This window comes from Brachyistius frenatus, unplaced genomic scaffold (genome assembly GCF_029030835.1).
Source record: "Brachyistius frenatus isolate BFR_SWC_R1_liver_20210118 unplaced genomic scaffold, ASM2903083v1 Contig_127, whole genome shotgun sequence".
Lineage (NCBI taxonomy): Eukaryota > Metazoa > Chordata > Actinopteri > Embiotocidae > Brachyistius > Brachyistius frenatus.
Genome location: NW_027210726.1, coordinates 769053 through 790506, shown reverse-complemented (window position 1 = coordinate 790506; position 21454 = coordinate 769053). Strand labels below are relative to the sequence as shown.

The following is a 21454-nucleotide window of genomic DNA, read 5'->3' as shown; positions in this document are numbered from 1 at the left end:
TGATCAACGTCAGCAGCTGAGTTACACACGTTTTTGGGACCACTCTTCCACTCATGTACGATTTCTCCATGCACCTTAACTTCAGCAGAGAGCGCACATCAAAGTTTGTGTCAACAGAGGGAACAGAGAAAAGTAGCAGGGAGCCAAAACCGGCGAGTAGACGGGGGTAGGGAGCAACGACTGTGCGGTTGTAGGCTGGAAACTTGTGCTCATCAACATGCGGTTTTACAACAGCAACAATGTGCCATCAAACTCAAGGTTCAGATGGTTTTGACAGAATATTTACCCCTTAAATGCCTCAGAACATCACAGCAGAACTCGGTGTTGACAGTCTGAACCTGGGGAACAAATGCAGGGTGCAAACCCGGCAAATATCAAAGAAAACCCACCTGGTTGCTCCTGACCTGATGCGCCTTTTTCAGTTTTGGACACTGATGGTTTGCCCCTCGGAAATATAAATGTCAACCATATTTACCTTTACACTGTCATTATTTCACTGCCGTGGGCTTCCTGCAGCATCTCAAGGGTCTCTGTTGCCAATTTCCCAAGTTAGAAACAAAATTTGATGTGCGCCATCAGCTCATGTCTACAGAGAAATCGCAGACGCACCCAGACCACTGCTCACAAACACGTGTGCAAGCCAGGTGCTGTTGTTGCATGAAGCGATGACACTTTGGATATTTATTTACGAAAGTAAAATCTTCCCAGTGCTCCATGTATGTCCTGGGGCTGGGCACTTTTTACACGCAATGGAAACAGTCCATAAACCTTTTGGTCCATCTTCGTCATCTGCATTGTCAGATGTCTGAATACGGTTACATCGCGTTTCCATTGTGCTGCCATTTTGTCATGGCCCCATCATCCATTTAGATTGTTTCATAAGCCAAACATTCCACTATATTGTTTAGACTTTTTGTGTCGATATATTTGCGTGTATATTGGATGCATCTAGAACTCAAATTAAAATCTCATTGTCTGGTACCAGAAACCTTGTAGCTATACTTGCTGTAGGATATATTCTATATTCTATATTTCGGTGTCATATTTTATATATATATATATAAATCTCCATTATCCCCTCTCTTTTGTTACAGACTTTGATGAGAAGTGACATTTACAAATATTTGAAATGTCCAATGTGAAAATGGCCGACAGTCGTTTTAATGCTTTTGCAGCATTTATATAACCTGACAAGTGATTTCAAGTGACAAAAGAGGTGAGCTGCTCCTAATGCATGAATACAGCTGAGCAGAGGGAAGAGCTGCGCATGAGTGGTTGGCGAGGAACACTCGGGAGGTGGAGGTTGGTACGCTGGCTAGAAGGGCTGTGCATCACCTCCAGCAGCAGTGGCAGCAGAACTGGAGCTCAACGTTACCGTGCCCGGGCGACTTCAGGGGTCAGCACTTATTTTAACCTTTGGAGGAACAGAGGATGAAATATTTACATGGTTATTTTTGGTAAACATCTTATAAATATGCATTTACTTGTATTTTTTGACATATTTTCAAATTACAGTGAGTTCAGCTGGCAACATTCACGAGGATGTTTTTTTTCTCTTGTTTATTCCAGCAGCTGAGACCTGAAAAAGAACCCTTGTGGTATACAGATAAAAATACATCCAATAAATTTACAGAGCTTTCCACACATATTTCTATCTTATACTTTTTTTTATGTGCATCTCCTCTCCGGAGAAGAATGTAGAATGAGATTAGAGCTCCGCCAAAGCCAGCTCAACAACAGATATGCTTCTTATAGCCCAAAACAAGGATGGAGAGGCAGCAGAATTGAGTGCACACTTGTCTACATAAATAATTCCGACATTTCAAATTAGCAGATGGGCAACATCCCAAAGTCATCAAGCACTGCTAAAATAAGCAGATGAACTTTTAAATGTATGCAGCACCTTTCTTTTCTATATTTTCCCCTTTTAAAGCGCAGATAAATTCAGAAATGTATCATGCATGGTTTGGCACATTAGAGTCAAAACTTTTGTTTCAGTGAGGCGACATAAGACGACTGCACAGAAAGCAATACATCTAAATTCATCAGTTCATCCAGGGTGTAGCAAAACAAATTCTGGGTCCTATATGTAAGCAATCTCTGTGGGCCCCCTTCCTCCCTTGATCCACATGACTCACATCTTTAGACATTTTTATAGTCACTAATAAAACTGCTCATACAACCTTTAAACAGGTAATAATAACCTGTGATATGTGCTCAAATCTGCACAGTTTGAGATCTCGGCACATTTGATTTGACATTTCACTTTCCAATTCAGGCTTTTCAAGGGCCCTCCCCTCATTGGGCCCCCTGGTCGTCACTGCCACTTCCCCCCCGCTACGATACCCCTGAGTTTATCAACCTGTCATGCCTTTGTGGTTATTCATAGGGCAACAGTCCAGGCTACGAGACATTAGTGTGCTGTGGTTTTGCCGCTGGTGGCCTTTACCAGGCTGGGACAGCATCATGACTGTCTCATCTGTCTTTCTCCCTTCCTTAGAAATCCCCCCAAAGTCCCATTATTCACCTAATGCAGCTACAGGCAAGGTTACAGTGAATTAAGTGAGATGGACATGAGAGAAGTAGAAATGTCCCTGTAGTCCTCAGACAAAGTCTGGTGACTCAGCAGGAATACAAAATAAAGCCAGAACATTGTATGGTTTGATCGTCATCGACTCTTAATTCTTTTACTCAGGCACAGGACGTAATTTCTTGCTTTAAATTGATTATTTATACTATTTTTAAAAATTAAAGATGAAGGTGATTTCACAGCGCCTCTTGTTTGCCGGGTCCAGGTCTTAAGATTATGGCTGCTCCCTCGGCAATGTTGTCTGATAAACATTCATGCAAATCACGTAATTTCATTGAGAGAACTGAATTGAGACTTAATGATATGAGAGCAGCAGAAAACTAATTGTGACAGGGTGACTAATGACGAGTGTGTAAATCCATTTGGAATATTTCTGAAGGGTGAATGTTGAACGTCACCTGAAAGAACAGAAGCTCCACCAGCTCACACTGGATCCCGTTTTAACTGCCATTCATCTGAAAATGGACTTCACAGTTGTTTGTAGCATAGTCACAGCTACTCATGTGTGACCTGCCCACACACTACTACTCACTAACACACACACACACACACACACACACACACACACACACACACACACACACACACACACACACACACACACACACACACACACACACACACACACACACACACACACACACAGGCAGAGTTTAGTGGCTGAGGAAGCGCTGGTGTGTGATAATGAAGCAGAAGATTGGCAGCAGTGTGTCTGCTTGCCAGCCTGCTTGATTGTCTGTACATCTGACTGCTGTATTACACTGTTACACACACACACACACACACACACACACACACACACACACACACACACACACACACACACACACACACACACACACACACACACACACATGTACACACACGCATACACACGATAGAACATGTAGTTACAATGCGTGAAATAGAGAATGTGTACGTGGGTGAGCGACTCTCAGAGGGGTCGCCACATCTTACTCATCCAAGTTACTCATCGACAACCTGTTCACACACATGCAAACACACTCACACACACTTATCCCCAAATTCCACTGAGTTATTCATTGCATTTCGGCTGCAATATTTTAGCTGTAGGACAATGACAGTGTCCCCCTCCCACTCTCTTTTCCACCTTTATCTCCATCTCTCTCAGACACACTCCCGATCCTTTGTACAGCTCCGACCAAGCGTCCATCTTTCATGCTCTGCGCTCTCACATAAGCTGTCAGACCCACTTCCATTTCCTCGTAGATCATGCTGGACTGGCACACATAGGCCTTAACGAGCTACTCAGCACCGAGTTATGCCAGCACATAAACACTTTTAAACACACTCATCTCCATAAACAAAAAGAAAGAAGCCTCTTTTTGTCTTTGGGCTGCTCTCGGCATCAAATCACAAACATACTGATATGGATGTTCATGGTAAATATGCAAAACCATATAAAATAATCATGAAGTGGGCTCTGTTATCTATTGCATCAAACTAAGTCCTGATGTAATGGATCTGAGAGGCTCATTGCATCAAAAACCCGGGGCGGTGAAGAACAAGGTCAAATTTAAATGACCAAACACTACAGTCAGGACATACATCTTACATCAGAATCCATAAGCACGTTCCATTAGTCATATAAATGAAGCCTTTCTAATTCCGAACAAACATGGCAGGTTTGCAAATGTGAAAAGAGATCTAGTATCTTTACCCAAGATAATCACGTATCATTCAATAGAGAAACTCAAGACCAGCCTCTGCAAACCAGCACCGGTTACTAAACAGGTTATGAGTAGAAATAGAAACTATACATGTTGCCTAAAAGTCTCATTAAGTCATTAAGTAAAATGTTAAATGGTCTTTTGATATATTTTGTATTTGTTTGATTGTATGAATTTAACCTGAAGGTTATAAGCATCATCAACAAACTGAACTTTTATGACTGTGCAGGTTTCTTTACATTACAGCTAACCCTAACCCTTGAGCTCACTCAAATGGACAACAAAGATTTGATACATACATACTGTAGCTACAGACCTAATGTAGATTGTAATGTATTTAGAATATATACTGAAGATATGAATTAAGATAGAGCTTATACTTAATTTGGCATTTTCAAATCATCCATCCATCCATCCATCCAACCAACCAACCAACCAACCGTTCACATTAGAACCTCCAGCTAAATTACAGCCACAAATCAACCTACCACGCATGTGTTAAGAGTGGGAGGAAGCACCAGGAGAACACCTACGCAGACACGGGGAGAAACTCCAAACAGAAAGGTATCAGCTGATCAGCAGGTCAGAAACCAGAACCTTGACCGCTGCACCACTGTGCCTCCACAAGGCAATGAAAAAATAGATCTTTCACTGATTTGTGAGTGTAAATCTAAAGTGAAACTAAACACACACAAACTAATGGTTCATCCCTTCAACACCACCAAGACACTTTGTCAGATTTAGAATTCTGTTGGTTTTTCTTTTCATTTATTACCCATACATTTCCTTTTCCATGCCTCGAACACTTTGTTGAGTCTGTATTCTTGTTGAATCACAGTCAGAAAAATGTTATCAGTCCCCACAGGGAAATCATTTTTTAACAATTGCTCAAAATAGAATGGAAGTTGTACGGGACAAGCAGTTGCCGGGTTGGCTCCAACACCAACAGTTTAATGTCTGGGCTGCAGAAACTTTCGTTCACAGCAGTCCGTCGAACATTACACCAGTGCAGCTGGCTCGTCCATCCTCCAGGCCAGGAATGTCATGTTGCCCATGACGATAGAAGCGAGATACGGCTCATACAGTATCTTCTCGTCTCCATCAGTCTCTGCTGTCTGGCCTCTCCTCCATCGTCACTTATTTTGTTTTCTCTACATTCTCAGTATGTTTGTTGTTGTCTCTTCTGACCAAAATAAAGTTGTACAAGTTTTGAAAATTACAAGAACGAGCAGAAGTAAATGTAACAAGTGTCCCACAGAGTTTTTTGGTGCACCAAAAAACAACAACAGCAGCAAAAATGCAAAGACCAGGAAAAAGGTAAAGGTAGAAAAATTATATTATTTGTTATGTGTTTTGCCTCGGTGTCAGATGCAGCTGCAGAAATAGAGTTCAGTAGGTCCATTAAGAAAAAAATACCAAAAGTATTAGTTTCCGTTCATCTTATTGACATCTTCATTTTTTTATTTCATTAGTTTTGCACCTTCTATATGATTATGTACATCTCCATACCTCTTCTGTGTGTGTGTGTGTGTGTGTGTGTGTGTGTGTGTGTGTGTGTGTGTGTGTGTGTGTGTGTGTGTGTGTGTGTGTGTGTGTGTGTGTGTGTGTGTGTGTGTGTGTGTGTGTCCGTTAGGGAGAAGTGGAGCCAAAGTGAAGCCTTACATAATCAGCTTCAAAGTGAGCTGCAGTCGGCCTGCGCTACAAACGGTGAATACAGCAATGAGAGAAAGAAGGAAAAAAGTTTGGCAGAGAGGAGGGTAAAAGTAAGCGACTGTACAGGAGGGAGAGGGTGTAAACAACTGGAAGTCTGAAATATTCTTCAGCCCCAACTTTGTGCATCACAAATATAGCATGGGGGCATTATTATAGATCATAACGTCAGAAAAAAAAAAAGTCCATGCGTCATACAACTGCTTAAGTATCTTATGTGCTTTTTTTTTTTTTGCTTTAAAAAACGTCATATGTTTTGCTGGACGTCTTTGTTCGAGTCGTGTCTTAACAAATGCCAATTTCTCCCGTCTGTTTTGGGTGTACTATAATAAAACATGCCGATATTTTTGCTAGCTGCAGGCACAGTCAGTGTGTTGGGGGAGGGAGGGTTGATGTGGGTTTGGTTCTCCATCAAATCTCCATCACGGCATCTCTTCTGATTATGGGGAGTGTGGGTGGGGGGGTGGGGGTGTCTTTAAATGCAGCTATTTTTTCCCCCTACAGCTTGATTCACACTGCTCGCCTCCTTGCCCACTCATTGCAAAAAAGATGTCTATCAAGCTCCAATTGTATACATTTTCTCAGCGTGTTGCTGGTAATGGTTGCTTGATTTTTCCTTTTCACCCCCTACTCCAACCTCCAAAAAAGCCTCTTTAATTCAAACTCTTTTCATAACTCAGGAATCTTTTAAGTAAATACTTTTGATGTGCATCAGTCTTTGTTGTTGTTGTTTTTTTTTTTTTTTTTTTTTTTTTTGCTGTATAGCTAATATTAAACAAACCCTATGTTATATTTAATCAGTTAATTCAGTGCTGTGACTGATGAAGTTTTTACTCGTTTGAGTTTCATCTACAAAACAATCGTTCTGCATTATCTTCATAGAAATGAGAGCATTTCTACGTCCATTTATCTGTTTGACCAAAGGGAAAAAAATAAATCTGAACTCAATGTCCATTTACCAGCTTCACTGTGGTTTTAATCTGTTGTTTTCAAGGTCAGGAATGAACTTCAGCCCTCAGGCTGTGGCTACAAATATCAATAACTTCTGCTTTCAGGTTGTGAATACCGTTGAAAACACTGTGTACGTTATAAAAATAACATTATTGATGTTTGGAGTCAGATGTGAAGTCATTTCTAATAATGAGCTATTCTACCTGAAGACAGTGAATATCTTTATACAGAAGAGTCCCGACATCCAGGAGGACTCTGTTAGAAACAAATCTGTGTTCATGTCCAAGTTTAACTGAGATAAAGTGTGACCTCTTGCTTCACCAGTCAAATAGGTGCTCACGTAAAAGTGCCAGATGTGAAAAACTATTGGAAACCAGCAACATAAACACTTTTTACGGGGTTGTCACTTTTTTACATTCACATAGGTCTTAAATGCTAACCGCATTGCATTTTACGACTGTATGGTAAAATCTAACCACACCAACAGCGGGGTTCTTGGGTTGAATGTGTCAGTCTGTTGATTAGGTGCAGACTAAAATATCTCACCAACTGCTGGATGGACTGAAGGAAAATATTGTATGAGAAGTCATGTTCCCCAGATGATGAATCCTTCAGATTTGAGTGATTTTATCACTTTTGACGCATTTTATGACCAAATAACTACAAGGCCAATGACATTACAGTGGTGGAAGGAGTATTTGAAGTCCTTTACTTCAGTAAAAGTACTAATACCACACTGTGAAAGTACTCCACTACAAGTTAAGGTCCTGCAATCAAAACCTTAGCTAGATACAAGAGATAATGTTTTTTACTGGACAGAAAGTTACAAATGTAGTTGAGTAAAACGTCGAATATTTGCCTCTGAGATTTAGTTAAGTAGAAGTATAATGTTGCTTAAAATGGAAATACTAAAGTAAATTACAAATACCTCATATTTGTACTTAAGCACAGTTCTTAAGCAAATGTTCTTAGTGAGATTACATGACTACAAAAGATCAAATGTGTTTATAATAACTTGTTGATTGACTGACTGGAAGAGTCTGCTCTTTGTAATTCCTGCTTAAAAACATCAAATCTTGCACTCCCAGAGTTTTCTACTTGGACTGTGTTCTCCTCATAAGTTTATTTAGTCAATGTAACATTTTATTATGTACTTTTACTTTGAAATCTCAGATCTGGAGCCGAGGTATCCTCCAGTAAGTCAGTGTTATTATATAAGGTTTTTTTTTTTGTTCAGTTTCCTGACTTCCTTTGCCAAACCTCAAGTTTCCAAAGTGGATTTATCAGGTGAAAGTGATGGAAGGTGAAGAGTATTTTTGTGGTAGTACTTACTTTCTGAATGCCAAGGTGAAGAGTATTTTCTACCAGCGTTCACCTTCTGAAAGATGAGGTGAGCGGTCCTCATATTTGTAAGAACTGACGAATGTATTTGTCTCTTTTCTGTCATATCTGTACTGTACTGTATAGACTGAAGCATGAAGGTGGGTGGAAGTAAAAACGACACTACGATCAAAGCGGTTTTCTTTAAACTCCTCACTTCCTGTTGACGCAGAACACCTGATGAAGGATGGTGACAAAAGAAACCACTTGGGTCACATCAGGTTTCCTTAAATGTGACGCAAGCTGTTCATCAACAAATAAAACAAACACTCAGAGATAATGAGGGAGGGAGGGAAAGAGGGAAGATCTTCTCTTTTATTTCCCTCTGCGTTCACCTCTCCCGCTCCTTCTCTCTATGTCTTCGTCTCTTTCTCTCCGCTGCTCTTTTAATTTACCAAAAACAGCCAGTGGGCAGATGTGGATCAAATTACATTCACCTTTTACCTGCACTCCTCTGCGCAATTAGCGTCACGCTTACTTGTCATTTTAAATTGACACACTGCTGTTGTGCTATGTAATTATTTACCCGCCTGGGGAATAGCACTCTGGTTTAACCACTAAATAATGACAACACACACACACACACACACACACACACACACACACACACACACACACACACACACACACACACACACACACACACACACACACACACACACACACACACACACACACACACACACACACACACACACTTCTCAACACACTAAAGCACCTGTGCCCTATTTCATTTGAAACATGTTTAATGTACCTTTTACCATTGCAGGGTCATTGTCTCTGTGCTTACCAGTGGCTGTCTAATTAAAGGTGTCTTTGTGTTCACTGTGTCTCTCTAAAAAGGTCTAATTGTGTGACAAAACCTTTGACATTTTCTGTGTGCTTTCACTGCTGAAATGTCAGCAATTTAAAGGGTTTGAGCATCAGGACCTAAACCTGCCTGCTCTTCCTCTGGGTTTCCTCTTCTTTGCCTTTTTAAAAAATAAATATTTGTCTCTTTTTTTTGTCATATGGTTGGAAAGGGCTGGGTCCTGTTCCTCAAACCAGCGAGGCCTTATTAATCCACATTTCCTTTTATCCCCCACCCGTCAACCCTCTCCTCCACCCTCCAACTACTCAGCTTCCAACAAAACTTTAGAGTCAGGGAACAAGCAGGGTTTAAAGGAGAGAGAAAGAGGGACCGTAAAAAACCAATGGCAGCCTTTTTCTTTCTACAGGGGGGAGAGAAGGAAATCACATCCAAAACAGTTTTCTTTGATCTTGTTTCTTTTCTTGTGATAAATCTGTGTCTGTGATGCCTTTTGTTTTTGTTTTTGTACTCTTTTTAAAGGAAAAAAACAAAAAACAATAAGCAAACATGAACTCTTGCTGATTTGTCCTTTTTGCTCTTGCTTCTTTTCTTTTTTTGATATTCTTTTTTTTTCTCGGTTTTTGCCAGTAATCTTTTTTGAATTTTCTCTTTTCTCTTTTTCCCCCCTTTTTTTCTTAACCCTAGGTCCGCTCACAAAAAAACACGATGAATCTTCAATGAACAAGCCTCGAGACGAAGGTATTTTTGTTGCATGTTTTTCCTTTTTTCTTGTTTTGAAGTCTTTTTGGGGGATGTGTACACATGCAGTACAGGAAAAACACACACGCACAATCATCTTTTAGGTGGGTCTTTGGATATGAGATACATACTGATGTGTTGGTGAAAGTGTATGTGCTGACCGCTGCAATTAAAAAGGTGTCGTTCCTATGGAAATCATTTGCCTTATGTAACCTTGGATGATCATAAGGCCTGGCTAATGGAACTCAGATACCCATTATAAAGCCATCCACAGTGTTTTCCAGAGGTCCTTATCTCCCTCTCTAATGATACAGGTCCTCGGACACCATCATCACCGCTGTGCCCTTGAAAATACATTGGCCAACTAACAGCATTGTCCCAGAAACCAAATTGTTGTCAGGAATTTGAGTAACAAAGCGCCTATTCAGAGCAGCTTACACAATGAGGTGCATTATTATTGCGCCTCAACCTCCAGCTCAAGGATGAAATTGCTATTGAATAAGGAACTACACAAATATTAAGCTCGCCCTATTCCAAGTCAATGATGATAACATCAAATCAAGTAAGGGGAAAGAAAAACCGGGGACATCCAAGGACACTTGTGCCCCGCTTTGGAAGATTTAGGTCTAATCGACTGCTGGAATAAGGACACAGAACTCACAGCCTGCTTTTAATTTATCTCCTACTTGCAGCACTCACACTGTGGAGGTGATTTTATCTGCACTTTCATCTACACCCCCCCCCTCTCTTTCCTTGCTCTTTTGGAAAAAAAAAGATGACTGATGATATTTTGATACATATTTCTCTTTATGCTATTTTGAGGGTTGTGCGGGTGAATCTTTTTCTTGCTCCCTGATGCTCTTTGATTTGGGGTATTTTTTTTGAAGTTGGGAGTCGGAGAAAGTTTGACACAAGAGGATTTTCTTGGTGATCAAACGCGCTGGCACAGACACAACTTTTTGAGCTGCCACAGTCAGCAAAGCAGTGGAAACAGTCGAGGCCAGTCGAGACGCTTCACCTCCCTCCTCTAAATATGTCTCTCATCCCTCATCACGATGTACAATTAACCTCATTTGATCGGGAACTTCTAATCCCATTACTCGAGTTCAGCACCATTGCCCTAAACTGGAATTCATCACAGGTGGGGAGAGGAGGGGGGACTGGAAAATGAATGTCCACAGAACCATTAAACATGCATGAAAAACACTTTAAACAATGCAGATGAAGATAATCTTGTTTAGTTATGGCTACTGCTGCATACAGAATACAGGCAGCCTGTTCCCACGGGTAATGATCTCCATTAGTTTCACTGGTAAGCCGGGCCTTTGCCTGTATTTTAGAACTATTGAGGTTATGAGTCCAAATCCCCAAAAAAGAAAAGCTGGGAGCCCACAAATATTTCAATTATTTCCTCTTTAAAATCCTATTTCTTCACTCAACACGTAGATTTTCTTGAATTATATACCCACATGATGATCTTCATGCTTTTTCAAAGCCTTCAACCTCACATGGTATAATTCCATTTATAATAGTGAATCCCTCCATTAAAGTTTCATATATTTCCCAATAGTTTGGAGAGAAAAAAAGATCAACCCAAAACAATGTTTGTTTTATTGTTCCTTTCCTTATTGTTTATCCTTCATGGTGCAGAAAACGGCATGTGTCGAGTTTGAACACCGTTTCTGTATTCATCCGGCGAATGGAGAAAGCTTAAGATAAGTTTGAGACACGTACATAAAACATGAATTTTAAAGTAGTTTGGATTCCAATTGTAAGTCAATATGCAACTGGCTTAAAACCTGCAATCCACTTACAATAATAATGGATTTCACAGTGAAGCAGGAGACACTTAATATCCTGTCGTTAAACATTTTAAACAGATATTTTATTCTGCCTTTTTCAGTAAGGAAACCATCATTTTAAGAAAATGTCATTATGTAATTGAACTTATTTTGGTAGAAAAACCCACTAGATCCAAATTTCCAACTTGTTTCCAAATATAAATAAGTATTAGTTTTACGTCTTAAAACACATCAGGACTGGATATTTTGATGTTTTTAATCCCCCAAAAATATCAGAATCGGCCTTCAAAACCTGCCACAAGTAATATAAACTGGTAATTAAAGTGTAAACTGAAATGCAAACTGGTCCTCTGGTTGTTAAAATTCTTAACTTTTCAGAATCTGTGCTGAGACTGTCCTCATTGGTTGCTTTCAGCCCTGCTGGTCGTCACCGTAAAAGCTGATCTATAAACACAGTACCAGTGTGTTTCAACCAAGCAACCAGCAGAACATTGCGTCCAACTTACAGCATCTGAAAATTGATATAAAGCTATTTTTCTCCAGGCAACTGCTTATTTGATGCAGTGAGAGTGCATAATTAGTCGGGGAAACAATACAGAAAGGAAAGTGGGACTTTTGCTGTGCCTACATTGTGTAAAAATAAGATACACGGCACAATGGGCAGTTGTGTTCAGTCCCTGGTGGAAACGATTCATGCACATACTCAAGGCTGTGATTCATGCCCTCTGATTCAGAGCTGCTCGCCAACCTGACCTGTGCAATTTTCTTCTCGGAGCCAATGCACTATTAACAGTCAAAGACCTGCAATTGTTTGAATTGTGGCAGAAATAAAGCTTTCAGGGGAAGAAACCAGAGTGCCGTGATTTGGACTATGACATTAACCTGCCATAAACCATTCAACAAAATCAACGATATCCTTAAAGCTGGGCAGTTTTATGGTGAAAGAACCTGGTGAGCACATGGCAAGCTTTTAACAGCCGGCACCATCAGTTCATCCATTCTGACCACCATCTTGTCCTCATTCTTTCAGCCGCGTATCAACAAGCCTTTTCAAATTGGCTTGCTTTGAAGCAGTGTATTCTAGGCCATGCAGAAACCTGTTCATAAGCTATTCTATTGAAATAAAAAAGACATACTGTACTCTCAAGAAGCATCCTTAAACCATCTCGATGGTTTCATTCAGGAGCTTGTGCTTCTGCATCAGGTGTGACAAAGCAAAGGCTCTCGGGCCGCAGTGCTGCCCAGGATCGATGTTCAGAAAGATTTATAGAGCTTAGGTGTGTGTGTGTGTGTGTGTGTGTGTGTGTGTGTGTGTGTGTGTGTGTGTGTGTGTGTGTGTGTGTGTGTGTGTGTGTGTGTGTGTGTGTGGGGGGGGGGGATTACAAACCAGAGCAAGATTGAGCTAAATCAAAAAAGAGACAGAGATAGTGTGTTACTGTGCCGCCCTGTGTGTCAGCTCTGATCAGAGACAAAGCAGAGCCACCTGAGCCCCAAACCTGGAACATATTTCTGCCAGGAACAATGTCACCTCTCTCTGACACGCTCCCACACCGAGTAAAACAAACAAGACGGTGCAGTGCAAACACGGACACACTGTACTTTTCTAAAAGGAAATCTTCCATCAAAACCAAACTGACAGCTGTTTTAAACAATGTGCTGTAGAAATCAGCTACCACAATTCCTCTTTAAATGAAATAGGCCTAAATGTTTACCATTTATATTAAATGTGAATAAAAAAGTAGTGATATATTACATGTGAGGACATTAGAAAGCAGTTAAACATTGTTAAAACATGTTTTATATTGCATACCCACATAACTTAAGTTCTAGAATGTAAATAAGAAATGTAATTATAAATTGATATCATCATAGGATCATCTATTCCTATATCCATAGTATTATGAAAACAATATTTAATATTAAGCCAGAAATAATTAAAAACTATAAAATTAAAATTAAAAATGAATGATACAGATTCACACAAAAGAGTGATGGCACCCGAGCAGTCATCGTATGGCTTCTCTACCTGCTTTGTATGGCTTTATTATTTTTATCCTAAAAAAGAAAAGGGGAAAAAAATAGGGAGCTTGAAAAGGAAGCATCGCCCGGAAGTACTTCTGGTGATCTGCAAACTGTCAGAGACGTCCTATTTCAGAGAATAAATGCTCCTAAAAATTCTCCTTGAATTTCAGACACCGAGATCATCCATCAACATATAACAAAAACCATAAAGATGTACAAACACAACGTCAGGACAGAAAAAAGTAAAGGACTAAACAGCCGACCTGATCGCCTCCTTTTCAGGAGCAAAATGCAATTTTTCCAAACATTAAGCATGTAAATGATGTGGCGGATTGAAGAAGGCCTTTTCCAATAATGCAGTCGATTTTCTTCATGACTAGTGATGATAAGAATATGAACCATCCAGATGGGTATTAAATTAGTATCATTAATCAAGCAAAGCAGTGAGAGGTTTAGATTTACCTCAGTGAATCTGTTACTTAATGCTGTAGTTCTCACAATAAAGTAGTCATTTTGTTAATACCCCAGATTACAAGGATTATAGAATCACTTGATTTTACGTCTTTATTTGACTGAATACTGACTTTGAGCCATTTGTATTGTTACATACTTCTTACTCGTACATTCGACAGAAATACAATCATTTTTGTAATTTTCAACCTTTATTGTAATTTTCCATGCACAGGGAAATCAAATTTTGTTGTGCTATATTCTAATAGCGTTGAACTTTTAGGAGGAAAACATTTTCTGATTAATTAGACCAAGAATTTGTAGTGAAACTGGAAATGTATTAATTAGGACGATGCACTCCGGTGATTTAATCTGGACACTACTCAATTCACATTTTTGATTTGAAATAATGTTCTGATAGGATGAAGAAATAGTTTGTAAGTGTACACAGTAAAACAATGGGTTAATGAAACCTGCCACTAGTCTGAATTGATACATCAGAGGGACAGACATAAGATAATGACAACAGAAAATGCCCTCAACAAAATATTATCATTTATTTTCGACTGGTGTTTCTGGACACTTGATAAATCTAAATTCACTCTCCTTTAGCCACGTTTTGGTCTTCACCTTCTTATGAAAATATGGCATTTAGTTACAAAATGCATCACCAACTCGTTGCTAACTTTGCCCGTCGGTCATGTCTGTGGTCATTATGGCTCAGTGGGTTTATCAGAACTTTTTACTGTAAACAAAGTTTAGGATGAGCTGAGCGGTAAACCAGAAAACCAGAACAACAAGCTGAAAGATGCTAAAATGCTCTTTAGATGTCAGTGAAAAGGCAGTCAGGTGTTGTTGTTTTTTTATCTCTGAATTTGTTACTTTAAGCAACCCCTTTCACATTATACATAATCATGTGAACTATTACCAACCTGAAAATATTTATTTGTGCACCTTTAAAGATGTCACATAAAAGTAGACATTTCAAATTATGAGCTGACAAAAAGGTGAGTTTTCATTTTAAAAAAAAACCTCTCCGTTTATGAATAAGAATATTTGTCAAATGTGCGTGCTCTAAATAAAAAGACAGGCAGCTTTAATTATAGTAGTACTGATTCCACAATAGTGTTTTCAAGTTACATTCAAAACATTAGTGCTGCAGATTAACACTGTTTAGCGTTATACTGTATGTAGCCTTTATTGATCTGCTGGACATCAGGATCTTTTTTGCTGGAGGGACTGCAAATAAAAACAAATTGACTAATGTATGCAGCAACTAGCCTTGATGTTACACAACTCCATACTACCGTGTAGAAGAACAAGAACAAAAAGCCATTTAAACACATTACAATGAGATACATTACAATTTGATACGATGCATTATGATACAATACATTGCAATACAATATATTTGGAAAGGATACCATGCAGTACAATATGATAATATACAATGCACTACTATACGGTATAATACATTAAAATACAGTATGACACGATATGATGCGATACATTACGGTACAATACAATATATAACAAAATGATGCGATATAATACGTTACAATGCAATATGATACTATATATTACAATTTGATAAATTACGAGACAATAGGATAAGATACATTACAATATGATAAGATTCAATATATAACACTACGATACAACACTATACGATGCAATATATTACAATACTATACATTACATTGCAGTACGACAAATACATTACGATATTATACAATACGATGTCATACATTAAGTCACAACACTATACATTACAATACGATACTATACATTATGATACGGTACTATACAAGATACGGTACTATACTATATACTTTGATATGTTATAATACATTACGATATGATACTATACATTATAATACGACACAATACAATGCATTATGATGCGATATGATTTTATACATTATACGATAAACATGCACTTCAGGTCAGGTTACCTGGCGCCGCGGTCGTGGCAGCCTGCTGCAGCATCTCCCCCTGAGAGCCCCCCTGCTGTAGTGAAGAAATTTCCCCTCGGGGATTAATAAAGTGTATAAAATAAAAAATAAAAAAATACGATACTATAAAATATGATCTGACATGTTGCAATACCTTATAATGCAATATGATACAATATGAAAAGCAGTGAACATTGTTTAGATTTTTTCACAAATCATTCTGAACAGTAACACATTTTTTAATCCGAGTACCCATGTGGCTCTATGCTTGTGTTGAGTTTCTAAATATCATTGTACACAAAAACAAATAGCCCAAATTTGTATAGATAAATATTAACAGACCACAATAAACAACAATGGCCAGGGTAATGTGTTTATAGCTGATGCTTTAACTTTTAAACTGCTTACTTAACTCAATTGTTCACTCTGCAGGGTTTGAAAATGAGTACTGTCCATGCGCCAAATGCTTGTAAACTTTATCTGTAAAATTTATTTTCCCTGCTGATCGCTCTTTGCTCAAAGCAAAACAATAACTCTGCAGTCTTTTGATAAACAGCCTGCAAAAGTGGGTCTGCAGAAAGTTGTTTTCCAGCAGCTGGCTGAGTGAGCACAATGTACTGAATCAGCTTTTAATTAATGTGTTTTATCTGAATATGTTGGTAGTTGTAAATGGCTCGGATGCCATACTGTATTTCCAAGCAAAATGTATATTTGTGGCCACCAGAGACTATTTCTATTTGTTAAGATGTGCAACATAATTTCACATGATTGCTGATGAATTAGTATTAGCAGAGGTTGAAGACTGCTGAGAAACAGGCAAGAAAAATGGACAAAAAGACATAAGGGGGTCATTAGTGAGAGTGATGGCAGCGCTAGAAGAAGTCACCTCTCGATACTTTGTATTTGTTAATGCCGAGCTAGATGAAAGACGTTCGAGAGCCCGAGTGGCTTTATCATTCAGACACTCCAGCGAGAAACAGAAGATATTCACAATGCTCTCTCCTGGATGGCAAGATGGTGGATGGTGCGAAGGAATAATGAGAGTTTGTCGTTGTCTGTGTGAGACAGATACAAGCTTTTTGTCTCCGCTCCGTTTTTGTCCGCATCTATGTGTTTTTCTCAGTTTCCTCCTTGTTTTTTTTTTGTTGCCTGTTACTCTCTCCCCTCCTCCTCTCTTTGTCTGTCTGCATTATGTGGTGTTTCCACTCTGGTTATAACTCTGCTAACAGACGCTGGCCTGTGGGCAATGCAGCATCTCTCCATATCGTCTTCTCTGTTCGTGCTCTCAGACATACACATTCGGGCGAAAACACTTCCCTCTATTACAGTACTCACTCGCAACCCCTTGGTTTGGAAAACAGCGCCATGCAAGGACGGAGACTTGGCACATTTCATCTTTTTCACATAATTAGGAGCATCCAGGGAGCTGCTCTCCTGCTAAATCTCTCCATTTCCTGTTGGATTTTTACCATGGACACTGCGTAATATTCAATGTACTGTACAATACAAATTCTTACAGCCAAATCTCCAAATTGTGAAATACAATAGGACAAGGAGGCTGTGAGCAATCAGCAATGGCACATGCACAGGCCAGTATCCGTTATATTATTTATTTCACCATTTTACATCCTTATGTTCTGATTAGAAATTACTTTATAAGAGGATTTTGACTGGAATGAGGTGGCACCAGGACAAGATTAAGTAGCAATGTATATTGAAAAATGATGAAAGGAGCATTAAAATCAAGACAGTGAGGAGCAGATAGATGAAGAATGAAGCAGAATTGGACAGAACAGCATCCAAAAGGAGACGACATAGCAGTACAGCCCGGCGCAAAAAAACAAACAAACACACGTGCATGCGTGTCAGGGGATAAAGTAGCACAACACAGAACTGAGGAGGATCTTCCGCAGAAAAAGATCAACAGCACTGTCAAACCAACTTTATTTTAACATTACTAAAGAGACTCAATTTCTTGTCTCTTTCTATCACACCGTCTCTCTGCGGGCCTGTCGGTTATTTGCTGCTGTAGCTCCCTGCCTCCCCGTTACTTAATGCTCGGCCCACGTCGTGTCAAGGTTGTGTCAATATCATGTCGAATACACCTACTCCATCGCACGCTGACAGATAGTATTTTATTGAGCTTGAAACCCTTTGACAAGACAAAGAAAGTGAAGAGGAGGGAAAGGAAGGGAGGCTGAAGAAGAGATAAAAAGGACCCACATCTAGGTTTTGGGAGATAGAGCGGGACAGGCAAGGAAGAAAGGAAACGAGGAAAGAGGGAGCTAGTTGGCGCCGTGTGGCCTGTCAGCTAGCTTAGTGCTTGGGAAAAAGCTCAACACAGTTTTTTTGTTTTTTTTTGTTTTGCACTTGGCTGGGTTTATTACCATGTGTAATCGCTATAAGGGACTGAGGGAAGCAGCAGTGACGGCTGGCTCAGCTTCTCTTCCACTCCTGGACCTCAGTGAATACCCCGACGCTGGCTTTGAGCTAGCCAAGAGCTATTGTGGGTCTATTTAATCCAAATCAATAAACTTTAAAGTGCTCACTGAAACAAATGAAGTTTGGAATTGTCAAATTGTATTGCAGAGAGGACCTCCCAGCAGGCATTGCAGGGATCGGTAATATCAGTGAAGCACGCCAGGATTATACACAAGGTTCAAAAATATACATTCATGCTTGCTATATATGACGGACGCAAAGGAGCATCTCATTGAAATGTGAGGGAACGGTGCCAAAATCATTACAAGTACTGTGTGCTACCTGCCAGTATTTTAGTGGGTAAAGGTGCTGGATAGATGATGATGATGATGATGATGATCCATGACAGCTTACGTCCATACTGGCTACTGGAGTTGTTTCTCTACTATTTATGCTCCTTTAAAGCTGTACTGGAAATATGGATTCAAAAACTGTGCCGACAATATTCACTTTAATGCTTGATGAATGAGGAGGGGGTGGTGCAGTGTGTGATGGAGGAGGTTACATCTATGGATACATGCAGATCTTATTGGCAGATATTGAGTACAACCCTAACCTTTTTTTTTGTATTTATTTATTTGTATTACTTGCAACACAAAAAGACAATCCACTAAAGGAATAACACAAAGACAACAAGAGCAGTCAATACAGGCTAGTTACAAGATGTGTCAGGTGTTGTGGGAGTTGGTGTTAATATGCGGCTGGTGTAGCCTTTGTGTGTGTGTGTGTGTGTGTGTGTGTGTGTGTGTGTGTGTGTGTGTGTGTGTGTGTGTGTGTGTGTGTGTGTGTGTGTGTGTGTGTGTGTGTGTGTGTGTGTGTGTGTTTACTAAGCAGTCAATTTTTTTTTCTCCAATTTACTGTGTAGATCTGAATACCGGTGTGAGTGTGCTTAAATTATGATTGTGGATAAGCAAAGAAAACAAAAGTAAAATAGCAAGATAGATGGGATCAAGTTTGTGATAAATTAATGAGAGATGACCAAACTGAGTGAGGTTCTGTTGCATCATTTTTTTTTATGGAGGAGGATTCATATTCCATAGAGGTAATCTATTAAAAGGTTCTTCCAGTGTGTAATGTGTATGGTGTTCCTTCATTTCCACTTCATGAGGATAGTTTTCTTGGCGATAGGTCGGGCCACAGGGAATAATCTACTGCTTGTTTTGTTCAGTTTGATTGTTGACAGGTCACCTAGTAAACAGAGTGAGGGGGATGATGGCATGTGGCAGCACAGGATGACGGACCATGACGCTGTGATTTCTTTCCAAAAGTGATTAACGGGTGTGCAGCGCCAGGTGGCGTGAACGTAGCTATCCGGATTGTAGCTTATATTGTAAGAGTTGAAGGTAAAATAGTTGATGGCATCATTAAAGATGTTGGAGTATGATTCAATAGGTTTAATTGTTTCCTGTAATGATGACTGATGATTTTGTAAGAACAGCAATATATCATCTGCATAGAGACTTATTTTATGACGTGTGTTTGATGTTTGGAATCCTTGGATGTGAATTTTCAGACGAATGGCAGCAGCTAACTGTTCAATGACAATTATGAATAGAGAGGGTGAGAGTTTGCATCCTTGCCTAGTCCCCCTGTGCAATGTGAAGCTTTGTGAGATTTGTCCATTGGTGAAAACTGTGGCTGAAGGTGAGGTGTACAGAATTTTGATCGAATTAATAAATGATTCCCCAAAACCAATCTGTGTAATGTGGTAAAGAGAAATGACCAGTTACAGTGCATCCGGAAAGTATTCACAGCGCTTCACTTTTTCCACATTTTGTTATGTTTCAGTCTTATTCCAAAATGGATTAAATTAATTTTTTCCCTCAAAATCCTACACGCAATATCCCATAATGACAAAGTAAAAATAGTTTGTTTAAAATTTTTGCAAATCTATTCAAAATAAAGAACGAAAATATAACACGTACATAAGTATTCACAGCCTTTGCTCAATACTTTGTTGAAGCACCTTTGGCAGAAATTACAGCCACAAGTCTTTTTGAGTATGATGCTATAAGCTTAGCACACCTATTCTTGGGCAGTTTCTCCCGTTCTTCTTTGCAGGACCTCTCAAGCTCCATCAGGTTGGATGGGGAGCGTCGGTGCACAGCCATTTTCAGATCTCTCCAGAGATGTTCAATCGGGTTCAAGTCTGGGCTCTGGCTGGGCCTCTCAAAGACATTCACAGAGTTCCTTTGTTATCTTGGCTGTGTGCTTCGGGTCGTTGTCCTGTTGGAAGATGAACCTTCGCCCCAGTCTGAGGTCCAGAGCGCTCTGGAGAAGGTTTTCATCAAGGATGTCTCTGACCATCAGGTTCTTGGTCACCTCCCTAAGGCCCTTCTCCCCTGATCGCTCAGTTTGGCCGGGCGGCCGACTCTAGGAAGAGTCCTGGTGGTTCCAAACTTCTTCCATTTACGGATGATGGAGGCCACTGTGCTCATTGGGACCTTCAATGCTGCAGAAATGTTTCTGTACCCTTCCCCAGATCTGTGCCTCGATACAATCCTGTCTCGGAGGTCTACAGACAATTCTTTGGACTTCATGGCTTGGTTTGTGCTTTGACATGCACTGTCAACTGTGGGACCTTATATAGACGGTGTGTGTCTTTCCAAATCATGTCCAATCAACTGAATTTACCACAGGTGGACTCCAATCAAGTTGTAGAAACATCTCAAGGATGATCAGTGGAAACAGGATGCACCTGAGCTCAATTTTGAGTGTAATGGCAAAGGCTGTGAATACTTATGTACATGTGATTTTTTATTTATTTTATTTTTTAATTTTTAATAGATTTGCAAAAATTTCCCAAAAATGTATTTCACGTTGTCATTATGGGGTATTGTGTGTAGAATTTTGAGGGAAAAAATGAATTTAAT

At 39.6% G+C, this 21454-nt stretch overlaps 1 protein-coding gene across 2 annotated transcripts in view; it reads left to right on the top strand.

The window, feature by feature from the left end:
* The window catches only part of nlgn2a (neuroligin 2a), a 135564-nt gene that overhangs the window by 20901 nt on the left and 93209 nt on the right, over positions 1–21454 (top strand). Inside the window, exon 2 of one of the 2 annotated variants that reach the window (XM_069714159.1) lies at positions 9818–9871. The exons of the other annotated variant lie outside the window; for it this stretch is intronic. Coding sequence (XP_069570260.1) covers positions 9818–9871 — 54 coding nt within the window. The remainder of the gene's footprint in view (positions 1–9817; positions 9872–21454) is intronic. 2 annotated transcript variants of the gene reach the window in all.